The sequence below is a fragment of the Cervus canadensis genome, chromosome 10, assembly GCF_019320065.1.
Source record: "Cervus canadensis isolate Bull #8, Minnesota chromosome 10, ASM1932006v1, whole genome shotgun sequence".
NCBI classification, from domain to species: Eukaryota; Metazoa; Chordata; class Mammalia; order Artiodactyla; family Cervidae; genus Cervus; species Cervus canadensis.
This window is the reverse complement of record NC_057395.1, coordinates 48,556,137-48,583,565: the sequence shown is the minus strand read 5'-3', so window position 1 is coordinate 48,583,565 and position 27,429 is coordinate 48,556,137. Positions and strand designations below refer to the sequence as shown.

Below are 27,429 nucleotides of genomic sequence, written 5' to 3'. Positions count from 1 at the left end.
TCTTTGGATGAAGACTGGCCTTTGGTGGTGGTTGTTCATTTTGCTCACCCCACAATCTCTTCCATTCTACGTTATTGCATAGCATCAACAGTTCATCAAAATCTGTTTTTAAAAACAGTGTTTTCATTACATTTCAGTAGAGAACTGCATGTGCAAATATGGTAAAGTTGTTTTGTTTTGTTTTGTTTTTTGCTTAACTTATGTGGAACTCAAACATCAAAGTGATTAACATAACTGAGATGGTGCAAATGGTTTTCAAGGTTCTATTTGAATATTTTGAGTATGTCAGCTATCTCCCGCGTGGTATAACATTGATTGTTCTCGATATCTCGATTTGATCACTATCAACTTCAACTGGTATACCCAACTGTGGAGCATCGTCCAGTAAGAAATCTCCAGCACAAAACTTCACAAGCTACTTTGACATGCTCGATCAGTTGTAGCATCTTCTCCATACACTGCACAAATATATTTTTGCATTTTGGTTGTGTTACCTTTCTTGAAATGATACAGCATGATATGCTGAAAATTTTGCTTCTTTTCTTCCATCTTCAATAGTAAAATGACTATACAAAAATTCACCAATTTTGGTAAGTTTTTTTTCCAAATGCATGCTGATACAACAGCTGTCACATACAATCTAACAAAATTGTTTCAAATGAAGTTAAAGACAAGTACTACCAGAGCCATCTTACTCTGATGGCATCTTACTCAGAAAAAAAAACTAATGAACCTTTTAGCCAACCCAGCATTTATTGTTGTTATTGTTTAGTAGCTCAAGTCTTCTCTGACTCTTTGCAACACTATGCATGGACTGCACCCTGCCAGGCTCCTCTGTCCATGGGATTTTCCTGGCAAGAATACTGAAATGGGTTGCCATTTCCTCCTCCAGGGGATTTATCTGACCTAGGGATTAAACCCACGTCTCCTTAGTACCTTACAAAAAGTACCTTATAAAAACAGGTAATGCATTAGATAGTTCAGATGTTAATTGCTCTAACAGAAATTCTTAACTTTGTCATATGCAATATACGTATTTTTACGTAGGATACCACAAAGTGCAAGCCAGTAATAACAGTGCAGAATAATAGTGTCTATCTGCTAGGTGACAATATTGAACAATCCAGGGAATAATTTTACCTTCTTAAATAACGGTAATAGAATTTTTTTCCACTCTGAATGGATCAGATCTCTAATTTAAGATATTTCTTTAAATGCCTCCCTGTTCTTTGATTCAAAAGTCAATTACAGAAACTAAGGACCTAATTTTGTTTTTTGACAATTGTGAGACAGCAATAAAGAAATGCACATATTTCTTTTCTTTGTACACTATTCCCTTCATCACATAACCTATATTTGCTGTTATACTCTTACCATCCAACACTAGCACTGGTTCAGGAAAGATTTGATCAAATGAACATGGAGTTTTTATATCTGCATTCTCTATGTGAAAATCTGGGTTCACCTCAATTCAGTCACTCAGTCGTGTCCGACTCTTTGTGACCCCATGGACTGCAGCATCCCAGGTCTCCCTGTCCATGGCCAACTCCTGGAGTTTACTTAAGCTCATGTCCATTGAGTCAGTGATGTCATCCATCCTCTGTCATCCTCTTCTCCTCCTGCCTTCAGTCTTTCCCAGCATCCTTCCTGCCTTCAGTTCTTCCAATCAGGTGGCCAAAGTATTGGAGTTTCAGCTTCAGCATCAGTCCTTCCGATGAATATTCAGGGCTGATCTCCTTTAGGATGGACTAATATGATCTCCTTGCAGTCCAAGGGACTCTCAAGTTTTCTCCAACACTACAGTTCAAAAGCATCAATTCTTCAGCACTCAGCTTTCTTTATGGTTCAACTCTCACATCCCTAAGCAATGTCAAAATCATCCTGAGTTCCAGATAAACAACAGATTTGCTCTCAGTGTCTAGAAGGTAGTTTAATAAGGTACCTTAATTATCTATACTTTATGTTACTAAAGAAAGGAATACCACTTGAAGGTGCTTTAAACATACAAAATAGAAGGCTGCCACCAAGGGCACCTCTCCCATATGTTGGAATTTTCCAGTCTCAGAAGCCTTTTGTATTTTGTTATGTTCATTCCTTGTGAAAATGTCCTCTGCACATAAGTCAAAGGTTGCATGAATATCCATTCTTGATGCAATAGCTGGCTGTGTCACCTGCAAATGTAACCTGCAAAATGCAGAATATCCTTTACAGTTCTCTGCAGACACAGGACACATGCTCTCAACCAGGTAGAGTCTGGGTCTATGAACTAAGGATTTCCAGTTTTGTTTTTTTGAATGAATATTATGTGGCCTCCTTCCAGACTTGGCAGAAACGCTATTCCAAAAGGGAAATATAGTCAGGTATTCTTGAAACAGATGAGAAAATTGCTACAAAATCACTGCTAAGATGGGGCATTAGCGTACTGAACTAATGGGACTTGAATAAACAGCATCTCATGTCTGCTCTTCATTTCCCAGTGCTGTAAGCGCCAAGGGTATTAGCATACAGGTAATAAAGAGAGAAGCAAGAAATGAGACACCACCACTACAGGGCTGCAGGTAGATACTCCCTCCCCCAACCTGGTAAAGATTAAGAAGATAATGAAAACAGGAAGGTTGCCCCTATCCTACTATGAGAAAAATGAGGAAAGAGATGAGGAGGATCACAGGAGGGGAGGAGAAGAGGATCACACTTGCCCCTCTTTGGTAATAAGCCTCGGATTCTCTCTGGTACTGGGTGATGCACATTTGCTCCACAACTCGCTCCATCATCTTGATGTCAGTTTCGGTGAAGTTCTCCCCCTTGGTGGTGGTGGTGACTGTGTGTTGCTTGACTGTGATGTTGACACAGTCATGCACAAAGGTGTTCTGGTTATTATACTGATCCACTGGCCTGTAGTACACTTGGTTGGGGTAACGGTACATGTTTTCACGATAGTAACGGTCCTCATAGTCATTGCCAAAATGTATAAGAGGCCTGCTCATGGCACTTCCCAGCATGTAGCCACCGAGGCCCCCTACCACTGCTCCAGCTGCAGCAGCTCCTGCCACATGCTTCATGTTGGTTTTTGGTTTACTGGGCTTGTTCCACTGACTGTGGGTACCACCTTGACCCCAGCCTCCACCACCATGTGGCTGTCCCCAGCCACCACCATGGGGCTGACCCCAGCCACCTCCATGAGGTTGGCCCCAGCCACCTCCATGGGGCTGACCCCAGCCACCCCCTCCCTGAGGTGGATAGCGGTTGCCTCCAGGACTTCCCTGTCCCGGGTATCGGCTCCCCCCAGTGTTCCATCCTCCTCCAGGTTTTGGTCGCTTCTTGCAGAGGCCGACGTCACTCCACATGGCCACAAAGAGAACTAGGATCCAGCTGCCTATGTGGCTTTTCACCATGATGACTTATCTGCAAAATAAAGAGGGTGTCAGCATCATATGCCCATGTAAAAATCACTTAAAGTCTGCAGCATAATGCATGACTGCATAGCAGTGGCATCAGCTATAAATATTCTAGGTCATAAATGTTCTTCACATTCCATACATCTCACGAAAGTAATTGTAGGTAAAGTGTTAATACAACTCTTTCTCCTCCAAGGACAAAGTTGACCTTAAAATAATTCCTGGATCTGTTTCCTAGTAACTTGATAAATGTAGAATGCCAGCAACATTGCTTATGATAAAAATAACCTCTGATTGGTACACTATATCATAAACTAGAAGAAACTATAAATATCTGGTAGGTTTACCATAGCTTTGAACTTCTTTAAAATAGTGATTCTTGCAACTGGACTTATTCTTGTGGGGACACTGGAAGCTCTGCCTATTGGGTTGTTATAAGGGATATTAGCTCCTGGAACCTTCCGAACCCTGGCATGGACCCTATGGAATTGATTCTAATGTCCAGTTGGGTAGACCCCAAGGTAGGTGCTGAGATCATTAAATAATTTTCTGAATATTGGCTCACATCCTCTTTCCTCATGCGGGAATGTAAGCAGGGAATGAGTCTCTTTTGTTTGCTGCTATCTTCTTAGTGGGCCAGGGCAGAGCCTGGCACAGAGTAGGTACACAATAGATATCTGTTAAATGAAGGAATTAACATCTTCTGACATGTAAATGCCAACAAGAATTTTCTCAAAGGAATTCTCAATACAATAATTTTTGGAAACAGGAAACAGGCAAGATTTTGCAAACGCATCTATAAAGTAATTTTTCTTTCTATAGACAGACAAATGGGGCTATTCAAAATGGGATAAGAAAGGCTGTGTTCATAATATTTGCAGTCACTCACTCACTGAATGAGTCTTAGTTCAGCATTTAATGATTCATGAGTGATTTATTTTCTCTTTATTTTTGGTACAAAAGACACATATCTTACACATAAGGGCAAGCACAGTTTGGGAACAAAGTATTCTGCATGATAACCTATGAACATTTGTGAATGTACATTCATCAAATTACAGATGAATGAATCAAAGATTCAGATCTTTCAGAATGAAGATCTCACTTACCACGGGTGGTTCCAAGGGCAGAGATTAAAGATGCACAGTAGAATGATCATTAAACACTTTCTACTGTACCCCACATCAAACCACATGTTCCAAAATACCATGTGCCATAAAACCAAAAATGGCATATGCTGTAATGCTGATATTAGTCATCCCCAGCACTAGGACATCTACAAATAAAAGTGGCACCAAATATTATAAAATTATTTTTCATGACCTTCAGAACTAAAGACTAACTTGCATAATATTCAGAGGAAGAATGACTAAACAAATAAACTAACATCCCATTTATGTTTCTACTATCATTATTGAAATGCCTGAGTATAAATAAAAATCCATTTGAAAGTTAAAAGGCCAGTTAAACTACTCAGAATATGTCTACTAGGATTTTTGGAGCCTGTTTTGGGTAAGGACCAGAGGGACAGTATCCTGGGATATGCCAAATGGCCTCATTCTTGCACCTGGTCTTTTGCAGGTCCGCTTCCCTGATCTACTCTCCATTTGCTCATGGGGCTCAGCTCTTGGCTTCCATGCTGCTCACAATTTCTGCTCAAACACCTCAGGGAATTGAACATGAGAACTTTCTGGAAGTCTTGGTGTTTGACATGGAAGATGAAAGACTAGAAGAATTGAGGTGGAACCCAGATTTCTGGATTGTACAATTCTGTGGACAGAAGACAGAAGGTGGAGCAAGACCATAGGAAGACAAATGAGGATGTCGCTTTGACAATGCCATTATCAAGCTACACGTGGGACAAGAGATACCAGTGAGTCTGCTAAGCTTGGTGAGTCTGGAGCTGAGGAATGACCACGGACTGGAGATACAGGCAATAGGACATAAGGTCATGGGCATATGTTGCTGATCACTACTTTAAAATTGAATATCAGAATAAAGTTGGATAATCATAAACTATATTAAGATGAAATCATTTTAAAATCAGTTGAGATCACACAAGCAACATTTAATTATGAAAATCATAAAAAACAATTTTGAAGTAGAGAATCATTTCTAAGAATAAGAAGAACTCAAAACTTAATGAGACCTTGGAGAATTTTCTTTGTTTGTGATTAAAATAAGGAAGATCTTGTATTATTTAATCCAAAATCTCTCACTGTACAAATTATGCTACAAAGATTAGCAAATTCCAGAAACATATCTGTGATTACAGTAAAATTGCTAGGAATGCATACCAGGTTTCTGAATGCCTGGCTGTGTTATGACACTTCATATAAGATGTTCTCAGAGAATAGTCAGGTTGCAGCCTAATCCTCTAACACATCTAGATATTAAGTATTTGATAACAGTCAATACCTATCTTTATTTTTTGGGCTCCAAAATCACTGCAGATGGTGATTGCAGCCATGAAATTAAAAGACGCTTACTCCTTGGAAGGAAAGTTATGACCAACCTAGACAGCATATTAAAAAGCAGAGACATTATTTGTCAACAAAGGTCCATCTAGTCAAGGCTATGGTTTTTCCAGTGGTCATGTACAGATGTGAGAGTTGGACTGTGAAGAAAGCTGAGTGCCAAAAAATTGATGGTTTTGAACTGTGGTGTTGGAGAAGACTCTTGAGAGTCCCTTGGACTGCAAGGACATCCAACCAGTCCATCTTAAAGGAGCTCAGTCCTGGGTGTTCATTGGAAGGACTGATGCTGAAGCTGAAACTCCAATATTTTGGCCACCTGATGCAAAGAGCTGACTCACTGGAAAAGACCCTGATGCTAGGAAAGACTGAGGGCAGGAGGAGAAGGGGATGACAGAGGATGAGATGGCTGGATGGCATCACTGACTCAATGGACATGAGTTTGAGTAAGCTCTGGGAGTTGGTGACGGACAGGAAAGCCTGGCGTGCTGCAGTCCATGGGGTTGCAAAGAGTTGGACACAACAGAGCGACTGAACTGAACTGAATACCTATCACTAAGAAAACTACTCTTAGCAGTCTAGGAATAGGAGGAAACCTGCTTAACTTAACAAAGACTATATAACAGAAATGGTAAACATAATTAATAGATAATTTTTGAATGCAGTCCCTTTATGATCAGAAACAAAATAAGGACGTCCCCTGTCACAGGACTGGAGATCCTTCCAGTGCCATTACTGTTATTTTAGTCACTAAGTTGTGTCCAACTCTTTTGTGACCCCATGGACTGTAGCTCTCCAGGCTCCTCTGTCCATGAGATTTCCTAGGCAAGAATACTGGAGTGCGTGGCCATTTCCTTCTCCAAGGCATCTTCCTGACCCAGGAATCAAATCTGCATCTCCTCATTGATAGGTGGATTCTTTAACACTGAGCCACTTGGGAATCCTTCTTCCAATGCCATATGCAAGGACAAAGACTGGTGCAATAACTGTAAGAAAAGAGCTCCAGCTGTCATTATTTGGAATTAATGTGATTATATACATAGAAAATTCAGCACACTTGGCAGAGGTAACAAGAGACTCAACTAGAGTTCAGCAAGGCTATGGATTGGCTTATAAAAATCAACAGCATTTCTCTACACCAGCAATAATTGACTAGAAAAAAATTAATAAATAAGATAGTAATAATTTCAACCCATACTGTAAAGTGGGCTTTCCTGATAGCTCAGTTGGTAAAGAAACCACCTGCAATGCAGGAGACCCCAGTTTGATTCCTGGGTCGGGAAGATCCACCAGAGAAGGGATAGGCTACCCACTCCAATATTCTTGGGCTCACCTGGTAAAGAGTCTGCCTGCAATGTGGGAGACCTGGGTTTGATCCCTGGGTTGGGAGGATCCCTTGGAGGAAGGAAAGGCTACCCACTCCAGTATTCTGGCCTAGAGAATTCCATGGGCTGTATAGTCCATGGGGGCACAAAGAGTCAGATACAACTTTCACTTTCACTTTCATACTGTAAAGTATCTAGGATTGACTTAACTCAAGAGAAAGTAAGACTAGGGGGAAAAGAAATTGAACACTACTAAAGAACAAAGAAGATGATCTGTAAAAATGGAAAGGTCTCAGTTGGAACCACTTAGTATTATAAAGATGTCAATTTCCTATAAATGAACTTATAATATGAATAATAATGACAATCAAAATTCTAGCTGGATTTTTTTTGAGAAATTCAATAAAGAATGAAGAAATGTCCACAAATAAAACTCAACCTTAAAAAGGAAAAGAGGTGAGAACCTACTGTTATCAAACATTAAATCCTAGTATAAAGTCATAGTAATAAATATGGTACCAATCTAGAAATGAACATACAGATCAAAGGAAGCAGAATAACAAGTTCAGAGAGAAACCCAGATACATTGACTTTAGTACAAACTGGATAAATGATAAATTGACAAAACAAATCAATGAGAAAGGAAGGTTTATTTAGCAAAGACTTCTGGGAAACTGAAGGAAAATAAAACTGGGACTTTAATGCCACATGCAAAAGCAGGCTCTAAATGGATAAGAGACCTAACTGTAAAAGGTAAAATTTATGAATTAAAAAACTGTATGGGGATTCTCAGAGATGTTTTGCAAGACTGATGTCCCAAGACTCATTGCCTCTCCCTCTCTATTCTGCCTTTTTACTTTATTTCCTCACTTCCCCTCATTTGTTCTATAAAGAACCTGGCATCCAGAACCCAAGAAGGTTATTTTGAGACGTTAGTCTGCCATCTTCTCAGTCAGCCAGCTTACCGAATAAAGTCACATTCTTTCCCTCAACATCTCATCTCTGATTCACTGGCCTGTTGTTCACTGGGTGGAGCAAGCCTGGATTCGGTAACAAATTTGACTTGCTGCTTGTGTTTAGCCAGCTCCGTTAGGGAATATTAGGGCAAGGCTCTAGCAGCTGCTGGGACCATTTGTGCTGATGATCTCTCCTTCAAGATTCCCTGAAGTGGCATCAGTGGCCCCAGGGCCTGGCAGTTGAAGAAAAGAATCAACAAACTTCTAAAAGTCAACAGACTCAATTTCATAGCATTAGTTTTCTTCATTCGATAGCTGGCTCATTTGTTTGTGGTTTTGTTTGCCCTTCTCTATTATGAGTTGACAAACTTGATTTTGTAGGTAAGTTGCTCTGGTGTGCACACTGGAAGCATATTCCCCTCTAAATTTGGGCTTTTCCTTTATAGGACAAGCCAATTTGGTTGGGGTACCCTGTTGGAGATGGGAATTGTTGTTGGACTCTACCTGAGTTGGAACCAGTTTATTGGGGAACTAGTTCTTGTGGGGGTAAGCCTACCCTAGTTGTGTGCTTGTTTTGTGCTATGTCATTTCAGTCGTATCCTACTCTTTGTGACCTTATGAACTGTAGCCTGTCAGTCTCCTCTGACCATGGGATTCTCCAGGAAAGAATAATAGAGTATACTGGAGTATAAGAATACTGGAGTATATCCAAGGGCATAGCAGTATTCTTGCCTGGAGAATCCCATTGACAGAGGAGCCTGGTGGGACACAGTCCAAAGAGTTGTAAAGAGTCAGACACAACTGAAGCGGCTTAGCATGCATGCCTCCAGAGGGAGGGCACAAAACAAGCACACAGTTGGAATTAGTTCATTTGTTTTGTAGGGTAAATTTATTTACCTGAGCTGGGAAATGGTTCATCTATGTATTAGTGCTGGAATTTGTGTCATTTATGTTGGAATTTGCCTATTTTTTTGTGTTTTGGTGCTATCAAACCTATAAAAATGGGAAATATTTTGTCTATCCTGAAGAAAAGTTTTGGGGACATATATTAGATATGTTAAGATCAGAAGAGCAATGGGCCCTGAATGGCTCACAATTACACACTCTTGCAATTAGAAGTGTTTTGCAAAGGAGAGGAACACTCTGATAATAAATGAAGAGGCTTGGGGACTCCCTTGGACTTGAGGCATTTGATTCTAATTTTCCTACAGGAGCCCTGGGTAACTTTGACAGTGGAGAGCTTCAGCTTCAGCTTGGGGAGCACCACCCGTGAAGGAAAACTCCATTTATAAAGCATTTTGGACAAAGGTCACAGGTCTAATGAAACTGGGAAGTCATGTTAATGTGACCCTCTAGCTGGCTAGACTTTGGTTTATTCTGGTTACTTTGGTAACATACAGGCATCTGATACTAATTGCTTGAGCTAAAAGGAGAAGTACTTCCTTTAAGGTCTCCAAACTTCTCACACTCCCTCATTCCTTTCCCCTCAAACCCTCTGCAAACAGACTAATATCTATGGAACTCTAGCTAGGGTTATTCTCTGGGGTGTTCTGAAGGCCTCATAGCCCACTGTGCCCCAGTAGCTGCCACCCAAGCAGGTCAAGGCTCTCCTTTCCTCCTTCTCCCTTAGGCTGAGTAGCAGGCCAATTAATATTGTGAGGGCATGGGTCAGGCACTTAAAAGCCATTAAGGCGCCTATTGCTTGAAGTCTCTTGTGACAGGATAAGTGGGTAACAGAATGGACCAGACTATTAAGAGCATCTGACTCTGAAGGAGGAAACAGACAGAACAGGCTCCATCTTGAAAGCAGGACTCCATGTTGGGCCAGACTGTGGACTTTGAGCTTATATGCCCAGGATCTATGGAAATGACATACCAACTGGAAAACCAGACCCCCCAGATGGAAGAGCCCCAGGGCTCATACCTAGACTCTCAGTAGCCTAAAAGAATACCCTAATTATCTGTGTAACTGAATAGAATCATAAATTCTATTGTGTTTATTGGGATATGACCACAGGCCTATTGATAATTGTCCACTGTTAACTACCTCGGCTTAAGGAATATGAATCATGGGTTAACTTTGTATCTTTCCTTTGTTCAGACTAGTTTCAGGGAATTTGGGGAGGTGGGTTTGGGCACGTACATTTAGGATATATAAGGTTTTCACAAAAACTGGTCAGGGTCCTTGGCTAAGAAGAGACTCTGCCTTGGGCCCGCCGGTATAATAAACTGCACTCCACTATCTGCATTGTCCTTCTGAGTGATTTTGTTTCCCGGAACGTGTGGCTACGACAACTCCAGCAAGACAACTTCTAGGCATTGTGAAGCACACATTGGTTCAAGCAAAACACTGACCCATTCCCCCTGGCTACGACCTTCCAGGTAGGACTATGAGGCAGATTCCTCAGTCCAGACTGATTTACAGGAGCCTAAATTGTTGCCTCTGTGTCTTCCCAAGAGCTAAGCTAAATGAGGAAAGGTAAAACTTTCCAACATAGGTAAATGGGTATGTCAATCCTTCAGTATCATTCAAAAAAGAAAAACAAAACTGTCTGTGTTTTACAAATGCAGTCTTTACAGCACCGGAAGTGTGGTTCCAAAAATAATCCAAATCCCATCAATCATTTTACTACTCCCCAGACCTTCCCTGGTTATCTTAAGAGGCCTGTAAGTATTTAACAGAGGAAACAAAGTATTTTAGGAAAAACTTGGCTGTATCTCTGAGATGCAAATGTCTTTGAGACACAAATGTCTTCTCAGGAACCCTCATTACGCTGTCTTTTTAAAATGCAAATTTTAGAGTAGGTAAAGTAATTTAGAAGTTGGCTTGGCCAAGATAATTAGAATTCCTAAGTGCTTTTTCTGCAAATATTTAGCTATCTAGCCAAGTGAGTTTGACTTATTCCATCTATGAGAAACCCAATTTTAATTCAACCTCATATGTAAACTGATGGGTTTTACATTGCCTGACTCAGTACTGCAATCTTGAAATAAGAACTGAGGCCTCTCTGTTTGTGTGTTTGTATGTATCTTTGTCTTTGGATAACATTGCTGCAGTTGATTTGTAAAAGAGCTCTATTTAATTGGTTTAAACAAAAGTAAGTGCTTACAAACCAAACAATTCTAAATACAATTAAGCTAAATGAGCTCCAGGTTCACGTGAGCTGGGAAATATTTAGTATTAAATTATATTTGGTATTAATGGTTGTTTGCTGATACAATTTGTCAGCAAGGAAAGGGACTTGATGTGAAGAAACTTTTAAGGAAAGAAAATGCAAATGAAGATAAGAGCTTTGAGTGAACTTTAAGAAATAATTTTATTTTAGGATATCTCCAGATATTCAACAACTTGAAAGTTAAAATTGTGCTAAAATAAATTAAGTGATGGAAAGTTCGTTAAACATGGACCCTGAAAAAGTAGTTTTGTATATGATCAGGACTAAGTTTAAAACAAATTTAACTGAATAAATGAGTCTTGAAAGTAACCTAGTACAAAGCAAATTTGGCTTTTCTCTCCTTTGATAATAGATAATAAGTATTTCTACCTTTTAAATAATCTGTTCTATATTTGCCTTTGAAATCTTTTATTGTCATTTTGGTTAAGTAAGTAACTATTGTTTCACAGTGACCTATGATCCTGTTGTGTTTTAAAATATTTTTTCTTAATGCTCTTTTGACAAGACTTCCCAAATCAAATTACAATAAAGTTCCTTTGATCTTTAGCTAACTTTGGGGTGCTTCAAAGGGCCCCTGAGACACACCAAAGGGAGATATTAAACTAATTAGATTTACTTGGTATGTTAAACTACATGGCAAGTGTTGTCCAATGAATAATAAATCTTAAATTTTATTATATGATAAATGATATCAATATTCTAGAGATTATATGAGTTCTTAGAAATGTGATACGTCCTGGTAGAATATTATCAGTCATAACTCTAGTTCTATTACCTGAAAGCATTGTATGTCATAGCAGTAACCAGGTTACTTTGTCAATTGCATCATAATCAGATTTAAAGTGCCTTCTTAAGTCTTTTGTCATTATGGACAGTTATGGTTTCACTCTTGCCTCTGTAAAAACGCCTCCTCTTCAAGAAGATTTATAAAAAGGACTTTCGGATAAATCCAAGTTTCTGACTTTTAGATCATAATGCTGAACTAGTAACACATTGAAGAATTCTAATGGGAAATCTGATGGCTTCATAAAGCTGTTAACAAAAAGGATTAGTTACATAGGACTGAGTGAACTGATAAATTGCTATAATTTTTATGGTTTCTATCTAAAAATAACTGGTTTAAATCTGTGTTTTCCAGGTGTAAGGAAAACTTCCTTAACCTCTGACTTAAGAGTAACTTGGTAAATTATATCTTTTGTAAGCAAAAGTAAAACTTAAATCTTTCTCTCTCTATCTGGTTGATCCTGCCAGTAGCATATGATTGTCTCAAAGATTAAGCTATGGCAATGGCCAGTACAATGAAACTGAAGATAGCTCGTTTAATCAGTTATGGCTCCTTTGGTCACTAGATTATTGCAACTGGACTACAACTAGTTATACTAATCATTGCTTTACTTTATTCTTTATTTTTAAATTGTGTTTTGTGTCTCCCTGTTGCACTATGTCATTATCAGTGTTACTAGCTGCATTACTTATATCCTGACTAATTTATAATATGGTTGTCTCTTGCAGGAACTAATGTGTAATCAGGCCTCCAATAAAACTACGGCTGAACATCTTGAGAAAATAGATCACATTTACAACATAAAATAATTATAATAGTGTGATTCTAGGTATGGGAAGAAGCAACAATGGAAAATGTCTCCTGGATGATAATTAGACAGAATCCAGAAAATCTTTAATTATTCATGGGGGTCTAATCCAAAATTTAGCACCTGGAGTGGTGCATCAAGAAGTTTTGCCTGATCTGGGATGAACCTCACAGCACCATGAAACAAAGTTTGATCATGAAATGTCTCCCAAATATTGGTCAAATTCCTGACCAAGAAGGGAAGACCTGAGAAATGGAATCAACAATTGAAGCCCTCCAATGTGAGCTGGTGAACCCCAAGTCAACTCAAGAAGGAGAAAAAACTCAGGAAAGAAAACTCAGGAGGGAAAATACCTGCCGTCTAGCAGTCATCAGATTGCACCCATTCCCTGTGGTGAACCTTGAGGAAACTCTTGAGAACACAGGATCACAGGCCCCAGACAGCTGAATTACATATCAAGGAAATAATTTTAATGAGCCCTGACTCATGCATCTTCCCATACACAGAAAAGTGCAAAATTTCTTAACTTGAGATACTGCCTCCTGGATTTGAAGTCCAATATTTCTAAGTTGACAGGTATAAAGTAGGCACTTTCCAAGGAGGAACAAAAAGAAAACAAATCTCAATATTTGGAACCGGCAGACACTCCCAGAAAGATTCATCTGACAAACAGAAAGATCACTGTCCCCTTTTCCTACAAGATTGTCAAATGGACCTTGACAGTGGGGAACTGTTGCAGACAAGAACCAATTCTGACTCCATGTTGGAACTGTTTCTTTGACTTGCTTTTTGTTGCTGTTGTTATTATAATCATACATAATGGCCTGCCTCAGAAAACCCAGTCCCTCTGCCTAACTGTTGGACTGAAGTGCCTTTGTTTAGCTCACAGGGAGATAATCTGACACTTCCCACCTGTGAATGGTTGCAGGAAAGAAGAGATTAACACATCCCTTCCACAGGCTGCCCATTTCTGGAGATGTCTTGCAAGACATGGGTCTTTTTTACTTTACTTCCACACTGCCTCTCCCTCTCTATTCTGCCTTTATTTCCTCATCTTCCTGACATCTCTGTTCTGTAAAAGAACCTGGCATCTAGACACTGATACTTGTTTTGAGACATTAGTCTGCCATTTTCTCAGGCAGCCAGTTTTCCAAGTAGTCATATTCCTTGCCTCATAAAAAATTAAAAAAAAAAATCTGTGTGGGAGGGATTACCTTTCTATTCAACTATAAAAACTGACATTGAATCAATCATTAAATAAATATTTATGGAACAGCTACTATGTACCAGTTTTTAAATAGAAAACTTGACCATTTATCATAAAAGAAATGGAGAAAAAAGTTACTGTACAATAACTATTGATTACTTGAACAAATATTTATTACGTGTCTTCTAATATTACTGTTCTGTGGCTGAGAACACAGTGGTAAGATATTTAGTTTTTGGGTTTGGGGACTACAGGGAGATAAGTATCTGGAGCCTGAAACAGTGTGAAGCCATCAAGTGGCTTAGGAGAATCACATCACAGATTTTTTTTTTCTTTTTTTTTTAAAGTTCACCCTTACTGTTGTGTAAAGAGAAAATTTTGAGGGATAAGAAAGGAAATGGTGAGACCATTTAAAAAATGATTAAAGGAAGAAGGTGGTGGAATCTGGGACTGTGACAAAGCAGCAAGGAGCTATGAAAAATGGGATGTATTTTGCAGAAAAAAACAATTAAGCTGATAGAGTGGATGTGAGAGTTGACCAGGTTTGTGGCTTTTGGAACTAGGTAGATGGTGGTGATGCCACCTAATGAAAACAAGAAAACTGATAGAGGGCCAGGCTTGTGAGAAAAATAAAGTTATAGTTTGGATATATTAACTTTGCTACATCTATGAGCCATTCAAGTGAGAGTATCAATTTAGGCAATTGTTATAAGAATCTGGAATTCTTACTCAGTAGAGATATAAACATTTGGGCAGTTCACCTGAGATGTAGCAGTAAGAGCCACAAGGAGTGAAGGGCTCACACTCCTAGCTACCCAACCTGCAGCAATATGGATGCCAAAATCCAAAAGAAATTACCACCAAATTGATTTTGATATTTTAGTAAAAGAATACACTGTGACCAAAACGGATTATTTTAGGAATACAAGAATGGCTCAAAGTCATGAAATCAATTAACCTATTAGTAGGTTAAGGAGGAAAAAATGATTCTCTGATGTTGCAAAGTTTTCAATTAAAATTAAAGCTCTCACTTAAATTCAGGAATCAGTGCTTTTCTAACTTTTTAAGTTTAAGATGTTGAAAAAATTTCTATAGAACTAGAAGTAATACACAGCCCACACCCTATCTTAACAGAGGAAAAGCATTCTCTTGAATGAGATTAACAAGACAAGAATGTAAGTGATTGCTGCTATTTTGGACTGCTATGGAGAAAGCCAGGTATGATTTTCTATCTGGAAAATTCAGGACAGTCATCCAAAAATGCCCTTGAATAAATAAATGAGCTTATTTATTAGGGTGGCAGTTTTTAAACTCAACATATAGAAAAGAGTGAATACTCAAATTAGTTGTAATTACTTAGAAGATTTAGTGTGAAAAAAAAAAATTCCACCCATTATGGCAACAAAAAATGCAAACTAAGATTTAACCTAATAATAAATAGTAGAACTTAGACGAAAAAAGCTGGAAGACTGCAAAAAAAAAAGAAAGATAGGCAAGGTTTATGACTGGGAAAATCAAGACTGAAGATTTTGAAAGATACCAATTCAACTCCAATTAATCATTAAGTCAATACAATTTCAGTCCTAATTCAAAGAGGATTTTAAAGAATATAATGATACTCAAAATTAAGATGGAGAAGGCAATGGCAACCCACTCTAGTACTCTTGCCTAGAAAATCCCATGGATGGAGGAGCCTGGTAGGCTGCAATCCATGGGGTCGCTAAGAGTCGGGCACAACTAAAGCGACTTAGCAGCAGCAGCAGCAGCAGCAAAATTAAGAAGACTGAAGAAATTACTGAACAGGAAGAAAATCTAGGGTACACTTGGCCTGCCAGGTATCAGATGGATTGGAAAACTATAATAAATACGATCATGTGGCATTAGTGCATAAGCACAATGGCAGAGCAATGGAATGAGAGAGAAGGAACAACAACAAAACTATCCATATATTGTCCCATTCATCTTATTCGCTTTTATACATGGGGATTGAGAATCAGAGCTGGTAGGAACTTATGTCCAGTGGTTGTGTGCCAGGGGCCAAACTTTCGATACTCAAAATATGTTATACCCTTGAGACTTATTTAGTTAAACTGGAAACTGGCACCAAACAGTCCCTCTATCCATCCTTGCCCTGGGGAAATTTCCAATTTTTCATAAGCTAAGTGGAACTCATTTGTCATATTTTCATCTTTTGAGGTCACTGCTCCTTAAAAAGAGTCTAATGCAAGCTGTACAAAAATTTACAAACCATTTTGAGGTGGAGGTTTTTCCACTGACACTGAGGCCTAGCCCTGGACTGAATAGGGCAAACGGTCTCCAGTCTGGTCCATCCTCAGAGTGATTTGAAGAGCTTTAAGAAAAGCAACAACAACAACAAAAAAAGAAAAGCAACATTGCTAAAGTCTATACCAGGCCAACAGCCTGGGAGTATCTAGTAGGAATCTATAATAAGGCTTCCCAGGGAGCTGCACTCCTAGCCAATCTTCCGAGCTTGGTCTCGGGAAGAAAACATTTAACATTTATAATGTTTTGCATAAAAGGGAACACCTCCCTTGATGTGATCACACAATATTAGAACAGCAATAAGCAGAACATGGTTAGGAGAAAAAGGATGAATAAACTGAGAAAAAATTCTCCCAACTGTAAGAACTGTTAAACATGCTATTCACTCAAAGATTATTTTGCTGTAGCCACCACAGCTTTAGACACAGTCAGGTTTTGAATGTTTCATATGCAACAGTTCAGTTGATAAACTGGTTGCCTTGGAAAAGGAAATAAGATCTAAAAAGGGAGAATGGAATAGGTAAGTTAAAACTACAGCTTAGAAAAACTGTTACCTCATAAAACCTTTGTCTGTTGATAGTCACCTTCAGTGTTGATTTGGTGCAGAAATGTTAGGTTATTGCTTTTATTATACTATTTTTTAAATGGCTGCTTCTTACATAACTCAGAATGATTCTAGAGAAAACTATGTCCCTTTCCCTGCAAAATCAAGATGACTTTACAAGAAAGAGTGATATAATAGGTGAGGGTTACATATATAGATCCCAGTGGCCTCCAGAGCAAGGATTTGTGATCCCAGCTTTTTCAGTCCCTTATCTTCTGTGCAACAGTTGCGCACTTTCAACCATCACAAGACCAAAGAGATTCCGCAGGGTACCTACATCTGCTGTGATTCAGCTTAAGTCGGATTTGTGTCTCTGGGAAGACAGATGCTTTGACTTGGTTGAAACTGTTCGGTTTTCAAATATATTCAGAAGTCCTTAAAAAAAAAAAGAAAAAACTATAATTGATAAATAAATATAAAGAACTGATTCTTTAACAGAATAACTCAGTATATAAACCATTAAACCACTAATGAATCTACTCAAGGAAAAAATACGATAGTATTTTTAAAAAAGAGATGACGCTGACTAAAAAAAAGCAAACATGACACTGAACTCTCCTTCTCCCATACACAGAAAACTGTGGGTCCATTTTTCGCTCAGATTTTCCACATATGCATCCATGTCTGAGTAATCTTACTTTGACCTGTCAGTTTTTTCCTATATATCACAGAGAGGCTCTAAAATTATGACTTGTGATGGTTACACAATGTTTCTTTCAGTAAAGTGCTATGATTTTCTTAGCTGCTGCTCTGCTATTTTATTAATACATTTAGGTTGCCTCTGGACTGCATCTAATTTTAGATCATTCTGAGTTCTGTGGGTGCATGCAGCTTTTCTTCTTCTTTCCTTGTTTCTTCCATTGCAGGTAAGTTCCCAGGAGTGGGGTTTCTGGGTCATGGCTTAAAGGATCACCAGACCGTTTTTCACAAATTTCATACAGATTCACAATGTCCCCCAGTGCAGTGTGACTAGGCAAAGAATAAAAGTATACATACTAAAGGTCAGTTTTACAGTTAATCTTGGCAAACTCCTGAAGTAGGTATAATTTCCTCTATTTTATGAATGGACAAGAGGAGGAGGAGGAAATTAGGTCCCGAATTGTAAAATTAGTTGCAGAGCCATATTTTAAACTCCAAAGCCTTGCCACCTCCCATGATAACTGAATATGCAAATTTCTAGGTAACCTTCCAGGAGTGGTTGCTGTTACTGTTGTTTTTACTACTAGTTGTAAAATGATAATCCAGACTTGCTTTAATTTGTATTTTATCCCATAAATGATTCTTCATTTCACCATTTATCTTTTTATAATCTTGATATTTTTCTTTCACAAGTATGAAAAATTTGCATCAGATACAAATCATATACAAATCACATCCTAACTCTGTTTTCTTTCCTTTTCTGGTTCTTTTTCATTGTTAGAGCCCCTCAGTGTTTCCATAGGAAAACTGTTCCCTTTCATAGGTTAATTTTAAAATCTGAGAGAGTTGTTCATTATCCAGAGGTCTGACATTTTTATTCAATTTTCTGTTCCTATTTTTCTCTGACAACTTGTGAAAATTTTTAATCCTATTCTATGTGGAATCTTTTGCAAGGAAAAGTAACACTTCAAATGTTCAGCATTCGGGAAACTGCTTAATAAACCCTGCTTGCTCTTAAGTACAAGTAAATAACTCGGCCATGAGATGAGGATAACCATGATCAGGGAGGTGAAACTGCTTTGTTGTTAAGAATCTGGAGACGAGGAAACTGAAAAACAAGATGGTGAGGGTGGTGGGCTTATGATTTTAAAAAATCTATTTGCTACAGATGGTACCAAAAGAAAAGGGGGGGGGGACGAAAAAGGACAGCAAAAAACGGACTTCTCCTCGTTGTTTAGTAATCAAACGTGAAGGTGCCACCCCTATTGGCAGATGAGGGTGTTTCTCCGAGAGGCGCCTGATCCCCTCCCCTCAGTCTCCTTAAGGCCGAGATCCCTCCTTCCGGAGGGTCAGTGGAGACAGCGAAAAGCTTTGGCTTTACCACATCTGAGCTCCCAGGAAACACTGCTCCCGGTACCTGGATTTCTCTGGCCTGGAGTGAGGGCAGGGTCGCCCATGACTCCCCTCGCCGAGGCCGAAGCCCAGGCCACGCCCGCCCGAGCCGATCCCCACGCGGTTGCCAGAGACTCACCCGCAGCTACCCAGGTACCTCCCAGCCGCGTGATGGCAGGCAGGGCCGCCCCTCGGGAGGAGCTCGGCAGCAGCGGCTGGGGGCCCACGGACGCTCCCGCACTCCTCACCGCCGAGGTCGGGCCCCGTGGGGCGCCAGCTTCCCCCACCCCCAATAACGCGTCTCCTCTGGGCATCTGGAGGCCCCAGATTCCGGGGCCTCTCCCTTGTTCTTCTGAGCTCCCCAGCGGTTCCTCTGACCTGCGGCCCCTCTACCGGTGCGATTCGCCCATCCCACTCCCGCAGTGGACGAGCGTGGGAGGGGGCTAGATTCCTACACACCGCCCACGTACCCCGGGAGGGGGGCCAGCCAGCCGCGGCCCCCGTCCACATTCCGAGTAAATGGAGCTCTCCTAACCAGTAGGGCAAAACCGAGCGGCGGCTGTCAAAATCCAACGAGCACGCTAAACAGGCCCGACGTTCCCCGCGCCCGCCGGAACGTCCCCAGTCCTCCTCACGGTCAAGGTCTGCCTCCCACCCAATCCGATCCGGCTGGGTGCCCGGGGGCCTCGGCCGCCAGCCCTGGGGTTGGGCGGCCTCCGCTGGGAATTTAAAGGACTACGTGGTTGTTTACCTGCCTCTGCGAAAAAGAAGACGCTCTCTGCTCTGCGGCTGTCAGCGACTGGCAACTAGGGCGGGTGAGTCGCCGGGCGGAGGAGGAGGTGCAGGGGCGGGGAGGCGACGGCGCGCGCACGCTCAGGCGCGCCCGCTGCCGACGCCCGGGGTTTACCGGCAGACCCAGGAATCTAAGTCCCTGGGCAAAACGAGTAGAGACTAGCTTAAACGCTAGCATCAACTAATATCGCCTCCCCGGCTCATCACTCCCCGAAATCGCTTGTTGACGATAAAAATCATCTTTAAAGGAAAAATCGGCCAAAGCCCGAGCTTCTCGTTACGTAATAGAGAAAATAAAAGATCAGGAAATGAGAAAGCAATTTCTGGAACTTTGGTAACCAGAAATTTCTAAAAAGAACAAAAATTCTACTACCCTGGATTGAGCGCAATGTTTGTGAATTTTCAGATTAAAATTTGAGGCCTAGAAAGGATATTAGCCATTACCTGCCGTCATTTACTCAGTTCCTGCTCATTGTCTACAAAATAAATGATTAGATTATGATATTCATAAAGTGAGGGAAATGCACTCCACTTAACAAGTCCATTCTGCACATTACCTGAGGTTTCTTGTATAAAACATGGTGTGTTCTTGATCACTATTACTGCCAAAATTTTATGTAGGGGTTTGTCTCATGTGAAGGATGGCAAGTGATAGAAAACAGGTGTTAGAGGGATCATATACATCATTACCCAAATTTGGGCACTTTTGAGAGTACCAATATTATTTATGCTGGGTCAATGGGTATAAACCTGGGAAAAATGAGATATCTAGTCCCCTTGTTATGGGCAAGAGGCTCCACTGAACTTGCAAGGAAAGAGGTTTAAAAATATTGAGACACCCATTAGGTTAAATATCTCTGGGTGGATCTCTCAAATAGGACGGGGACAAGTGAGGGAGCTGAGAGGCCAGGAGAACTGTGTAGAATGAGGTGATGTATACATGAATGTGGATGGGGGCCTGAAAGTTCTGTTGGGAAGGAGAAATGAGAGGTCTATAAAACATAACAATGGAATGAAGATGATTCAGTAATGGAAATGGATTGTGGCCAGTTAGAAATCAGTATTAGGCAGCAATGCCAGCGCTGTTTTCTATCCAGTCAGTCTGTTGTAGCCACGCATTCCGGGAAACAAACTCATTCAGAAGGACAATGCAGATAGTGGAGTGCAGTTTATTATACCAACGGGCCCAAGGCAGAGTCTCCTCTTAGCCAAGGACCCCGACCAGCATTTGTGAAAATCTTTTATACCCCATGTGTACGTGTCCGAACCCACCACCCCAAATTCCTTGAGACTTACATAAACAAAGGAAGGGTAAATACAATCCCAATAACCCCGTCATTCATGTGCCATGTGCTCAGACAGTTAAACAATTAGCCAATAATCAATAAGCCCAAGGTTACACTCCGACAGGTACAGAAAATTTATGGCCTGTCTGGAGGAAAGGGTGATTAGTATATGTGTTCTCTTAGGCGATGAGTAACCTGGATACGATCAAGTTTCCCCTGTCCGGAGGGGGTCTTATCCTTCTGTTGTCGTTTCCTTAGGCACTAAACACAGAGTTCAGAGTCTGTTGGGGAGGTGGCTGAGCATGATCAGCATGAACAGGCCTAAGGTGGAGTCCAGGCCCTATGAATTCTTTCTTCAAGTCTTACATAATGATTAAGTTGACACTACTTTTAGAGCCTTACCTTCTTTCCTCAGAGATTGTTTATTGTGAGATACATTGGGGGCAGTGAAGCATCTCTTTGAGTCTTGAGCTGGTGGAGTGAGTGACCAGATCAGGCTGGGCAAGGGACTGACTTTCCCCTGCCAGGAAGGGCAATGTAAAGCTTGTTTAGAAGATGCCAAAACTCAACCTTTTTCCTCAAAAGAATCTGATGTCAACTGGCTTGAATGCTTTCCTTTCCTCCCCCAACCCAGAAAATGCTCAAAAGGCAACATAGTTCGTGAGGGTTTGAGGGAACCAAATGACATTGCCTTTTGTCCTTTTCTGGCTATTGTTGCCATGTAGCAACTACTCCAAAACTTAATGGATTAAAGAAACCACTATTTTATTATGCCCATGAATTGTGTAGGCCAAAGAGTTGGACAGGCACAATGAGGACATGACTCTGCCCCATGACGTCTGAGGCTGCTATTGGGAAGACTCAGTGTCTGAGGTTGACTTGATAGCTAGGAGTTGGAATCAGTTCAGTCACTTGCATGGCTGGCACCTGGGCTGGGAGGACTTGAAAATCAGGTGTACTGATTGAAGTGCCTTCACATGACTTCTCCATGTGGCCTGGCTTCCTCCCAGCATAGTAGTCTCAAGTTTGATGAGCTTCTTACCTGGCTTAAGAAGTCCCAAGAGGACCCAAGTGTGAGACTTTCAACATGGAAACTGCATTGCCACTTCTCACATAGTGTCAAAAGTCACATAACATCACTTTCACTATATGCTATTGACCAAAGTAGTCATATGCCCATCCAGATTCAAGGGCAGGGATCATGGACCCCATCTCTCAATGGGAAGAGTATCAAAGAATTTGTGGCCATTTTTGAAAACTGCCATTATGGGGTTGTAGTTTCTTAGGGGCTTTCATTGGCCTCGTGAACAGCATCACGTTGGTCAGCCCACAGGAGAAAGCTTTTGCAAATGGCCCTGCATCATTCCTCACCTCAGTCTCTACCATCACCACAACTACTATATCCCATTATATATAAGGAAGGCCACTTTCTGAACTGAATGACAAGCATGTTTGAGGGTTTGTCCTCTGGTGCCTGGCTGTGCTGAGGTTATGGCACCATGAAGACATTCTTTGAAATTCTCCCTTTGCATCTCCCGTGTCCTGGCTCAAAGTTACCTGTCAACATCACATAGATCCCCCTCAGCAAACATGGAGAAGCTAAAGAAGTCAAACTCTATGTTTATCTTATTTTCAAAAGAAGAATTATAACCTACTGTGAATTAGATAGTTATAATTTCTGACCTTAGACAGTAAAGGGAATACAGGAAGCCACATAGAAAGTGACCAGGACATGCAGGGCCTAACAGCCAATGACCAGGTCTTTAGATTTTAATTAAATGTGATAGGAAGCCCTTGAAGATTTAAGCGGGGTGGTGACATGACCTTATTTCAAAGACCATTCTGATTGTTGTGTGGGGCCTATGGGGCAATGGTGGGACTTGGTGGTAGAGGAGGTATTCTGAAATGGTGAGAAATGGAGAAAGACCAAGTTTTAGAGGCAACAAGTTTTAGAGAAGTTTCTTCCATTTTGGGTATGTTGAATTTTAGTGTAACCTCCAGATTGGGAGGGTTGGTGCTGAAGATGTGCATTTAGAAATTGTCAGTAAGAATCTGCCTGCAGTACAGGAGACCTGGGTTTGATCCCTTGGTCGGGAAGATCCCCTCGAAAAGGAAATGGCAGCCAGTATTCTTGCCTGGGAAATCCCATGGACAGAGGAGCCTGGTGGACTAGAGTCCATGGGGTTGCAAAGAGTTGGACATGACTGAGGTGACTAAACCACCACCAGTATTTAGATGATTTTCAAACTTGTGGGCTCGGATGATAACATCAAGGGAGAAAGTGTAGCCAGAGGAAAGAAGAGGAATCAGGACTGAATGGTAAGAAACTCAGACAGTTTTAGATCATGGTTCTTAGCTTTCAGCGTACATCACCTGGGGTCTGGATAAAACACTGGGCCCACTCTCAGTTCAATTCAGTTCAGTCGCTCAGTCGTGTCTGACTCTGCGACCACATGGACTGCAGCACACCAGGCCTCCCTGTCCATCACCAACTCCCGGAGTTTACCCATTGAGTCGGTGATGCCATTCAACCATCTCATCCTCCGTCGTCCCCTTCTCCTCCTGCCCTCAATCTTTCCCAGAATCAGGGTCTTTTCCAATGAGTCAGCTCTTTGCATCAGGTGGCCAAAGTATTGGAGTTTCAGCTTCCACATCAGTCCTTCCAATGAACACCCAGGACTGATCTCCTTTAGGATGGACTGGTTGGGCCCACCCTAGAGATTCTGATTTGGTAATTCTGAGATGAAGTCCAAGAATCTGCATTTCTCATGGGTTCCTAGATGCTGCTGATCTGCTGAGCCACACTTTGAATTAGAAAAAGAGAAGATAGCAAGAGAGACTGAAAAGTGACAGCCAGTGAAGTAGGAGGATATCAAGAGCGTGAGAAAGGAGGTGCCTTTCAAGGAGGCAGGGGTCAGCTATAGAGCGACCAAATAGAATGGAGGTGGGAAAGAACTCACTGGATTTGGTGACATAGAAGTTGTTATTGGGGCCTTGATGAGATTAGTTTCAAGACAGTGGTAAGAACACACAGAGTAAATTGATGAAGAAATGGAAGGTGAGGGAGTAGAGACAATTCTGAGAAGTTTTGTCCTGGAAGGAGCAGAGAAATAGGCATTAGCTGGAGGAGAGTGTGGGTGTAATGGAGAGTATTTTAAACTTTCTCTAATAATGAGGGTCATCTTTAGCATGGGCCCATTCATTGGGGGTATTCATGTCCTCAAAGACCTCATTTCTCCCCTTTCTCCCCTCTGACTTTCTCAGTTCAGCAATTGAAGGTATAGCATCAGAAATTACATTTTTTCTAAGGATGAATGATTGTAAATTTAAAGAGAAGCCATCATGCTGCAGATGTATTACAGGAGGCTATATCTCTCCACTCTTTAAACACATAAAATGATTCCTTAGTGGCTAGACTCCAGGGTCTGGGGTTCAGATTGTGTGAAAAAGCCCAGACCATGTTTCTGACAACCTCTCTCCCTGAATCCCCCCTGGGCTTCAGTCCTGCTAGGCCAGTTGCCCCTTCTTTAACTGCCTTGGGTGAGGCTCTGCTCAAGCAGTTTCCTGAGTCCTGAATTCCTTCACACCCCTCTCTTCTGTGAAGCTGTCCATATTTCCCCAACAAAACTCCACCATCTCCCTCCTGCTCCAGCAGCAACTGGCTTGTATCATCCAGTGCCATTTTAAGCTGCTCTGTCCATATATAACTAGGTTATAAATTGCTTGGGAGGAGAGTCTCAGGACCTTGCAAATAAGAGTCTACCAGAAAAATCAGTTAAACAATGTCCTGAGTGTGGTTACCTATCCCATGTTCTCATCTTGTTCTTGTGCCTATTTTCCCCTTGGTTCCCACACTTGGGTTCTTAACTTAATTTCTTCCTGGTGCCAGATTTTTGAAACAAACTGTCTGATTTTTGTCATCATTTCTTTGTTTCTCAACCCAGGTTTGGCTTCTGATTTGCTCTGTTCTGGACTCAGGAGACTTTCTGTGTTTCCACTGGCAGTTCCTGCACTATTGGTAATCTTTCTTATCACTGGTTAAAATGATTCTAACACTCAAACCCAATGTGTGTGTGTGTGTGTGTGTGTGTGTGTGTGTGTGTGTGTGTGTGTAGGATTGGTGGTGGTTTCCCTGCCACCAGCAATTTTCCAACATTGCTACATGTCCTACAATTCAACTCAATTCTGACACTACCTACCCAGAGATAGTATCAGATCCTACAGGTTAAGGGTTTAGTCTCATAAGATAGCCCCTCTTCCTGACTCAGATGCCAGTTGTAAGTCCAGGCTGTCATCTATGCTTCTGACTGATCTGCTATAGACTGGAGGTTCCAATGACTCCTTCCTTTCCTGTGATTAACTTGCTAGAGTGGCTCATCAGTTCAGTTCAGTTCAGTTGCTCAGTCGTGTCTGACTCTTTGCGACCCCATGAACCACAGCACGCCAGGCCTCCTTTTCCATCACTAACTCCTGGAGTTTACCCAAACCCATGTCCATTGAGTCGGTGATGCCATCCAACTATCTCATGTTCTGTCGTCCCCTCTCCTCTTGCCCACAATCTTTTCCAGCCTCAGGGTCTTTTCAAATGAGTCAGCTCTCTGCATCAGGTGGCCAAAGTATTGGAGTTTCAGCTTCAACATCAGTCCTTCCAATGCACACCCAGAACTGATCTCCTTTAGGATGGACTGGTTGGATCTCCTTGCAGTCCAAGGGACTCTCAAGAGTCCTCTCCAACACCACAGTTCAAAAGCATCAATTCTTTGGTGCTCAGCTTTCTTTATCGTCCAACTCTCACATCCATACATGACTATTGGAAAAACCATAGCCTTGACTAGACGGACCTTTGCTGACAAAATGATGTCTCTGCTTTTTATATGCTGTCTATAGAACTCACAAAAACACATTTTGCTCACTAGATCACTGTTTTATTATAAAAAGTTGTAATTCAGAAACAGATGAAGAGGTGCGTGGAGCAAGGGATGAGGGAGGGTGTGGAGTGTCCATGTGACTGAGTCTCTACATCTCCACATGCTCACAACTGGGATGCTCCAGAGCCATCCTTTGGGGTTTTATAGGATTCATTACATAAAGTTGATTGATTAAATTATTGGTGGTTGGTAATTGATTCAGCTTCTAGTATCTCGCCCCTCCCCAAAAGTCATGGGCTGGAACTTAAGTTCCATTTGTCATTTCTGCCAGGTTGTTCCCCCTGGCAACTGGCAATTAGCCCCCATCCTTAGGTGCTTTCCAGAAGTCATTGTGGTGGTTGTGGTTTAGTTGCTAAATAGTGTCCAACTCTTTGTGACCCCATGGACTGTAGCCTGCCAGGCTTCTCTGTCTGTGGGATTTCCCAGGCAAGAATACTGGAGAGGGTTTCCATTTCCTTCTCCAGGGGATCTTCCTGACCCAGAGAACAAACCCAGGACTCCTGCATTACAGGTGGTCTCCTGCATTGCAAGCAGATTGTTTGCCGACTGAGCCACCAGGGAAGCTGAAAAGTTATTACACTAACATAAATTCAGTAGTTGTGGAAAGGGACTTGTCATTAATAACAAGATACCTTTATGGCTCTGAAGTGATTTTAGGAACTGAGGGAAGAGACCCAGTATTATGACAAAAGATACTCACATTGCTGTTATTGCTCAGGAAATCCCACAGATTTTGGGAGCTGTGAATCAAGAGCAATGGATGACAAAATATATATGAGAAATATATTGTGATCCTCTGGATGATTGTTGTAAATCACAGTGTCACATTGGTGAACAGTAAGCTGCCATCCTACTTGGTGGATATACCTACATTCTTTTTACATAGTTCCACAATTAATCAGAGTAATTCAAGTTGATACAACTGGAGGAAGGGGTGCTACATGGGAAGAGGTTTGTTCTCTCATGCTCTAGGAAACCCACATTAATACTAATACATGAAGTGGGTAAAAGCTTTATCATATGCCTCAATACTTGATGGGACTAATATCAACCATTATCCTCTCTTTGCTTTAGAATCTCTCTAATATTCTTAGTTTTTCTGTCCAGGTTAATTATATAATTCTGTTGAATTCCAAGAAACCTGTAGTTGGGATTTTTATTGGAATGGCATTGTATTTAGAAATAAATATGTGCAAGATTGACATCTCTATGTCCTGTGGACTGAATGTTTGTGTCCCTCCTAAATTGAACCCTCAATACCCAGTATGAAGATGGGACCTTTGGGAATGATTAGATCATGAGGGTAGAACCCTCATGGATGGGCTTAGTGTTGATTTCAGAGGCAAGCAGCAGTAAAGCAACCCCTTGCAGCAAGCAGCA

General features: G+C 41.1%; 1 protein-coding gene across 3 annotated transcripts; it reads right to left on the bottom strand.

Annotated features, from left to right (window-relative positions):
• Positions 1 to 1,915: 1,915 nt before the first annotated feature.
• LOC122448236 (prion protein) lies at positions 1,916 to 19,917 on the bottom strand. Of its 3 annotated transcripts, none has more exons than XM_043479407.1 (3): positions 19,795 to 19,917; positions 17,290 to 17,387; positions 1,916 to 3,402 (listed from the first exon to the last, which is right to left on the bottom strand). In XM_043479407.1, exon 3 carries the CDS (start codon positions 3,390 to 3,392, stop codon positions 2,622 to 2,624), a length of 771 nt encoding a protein of 256 aa, XP_043335342.1. In that variant the 5' UTR covers positions 3,393 to 3,402; positions 17,290 to 17,387; positions 19,795 to 19,917; the 3' UTR covers positions 1,916 to 2,621. The 3 variants fall into 3 exon arrangements, with proteins under 3 accessions (XP_043335342.1, XP_043335343.1, XP_043335344.1); XM_043479408.1 differs by having other exon boundaries at positions 19,799 to 19,820; XM_043479409.1 differs by lacking the exons at positions 17,290 to 17,387; positions 19,795 to 19,917 and adding an exon at positions 16,374 to 16,473.
• Positions 19,918 to 27,429: the final 7,512 nt, after the last annotated feature.

Coding starts and splice junctions, on each gene's coding strand:
- LOC122448236 (XM_043479407.1), bottom strand. CDS start 3,392: ATGGTGAAAAGCCACATAGGCAGCTGGATCCTAGTTCTCTTTGTGGCC.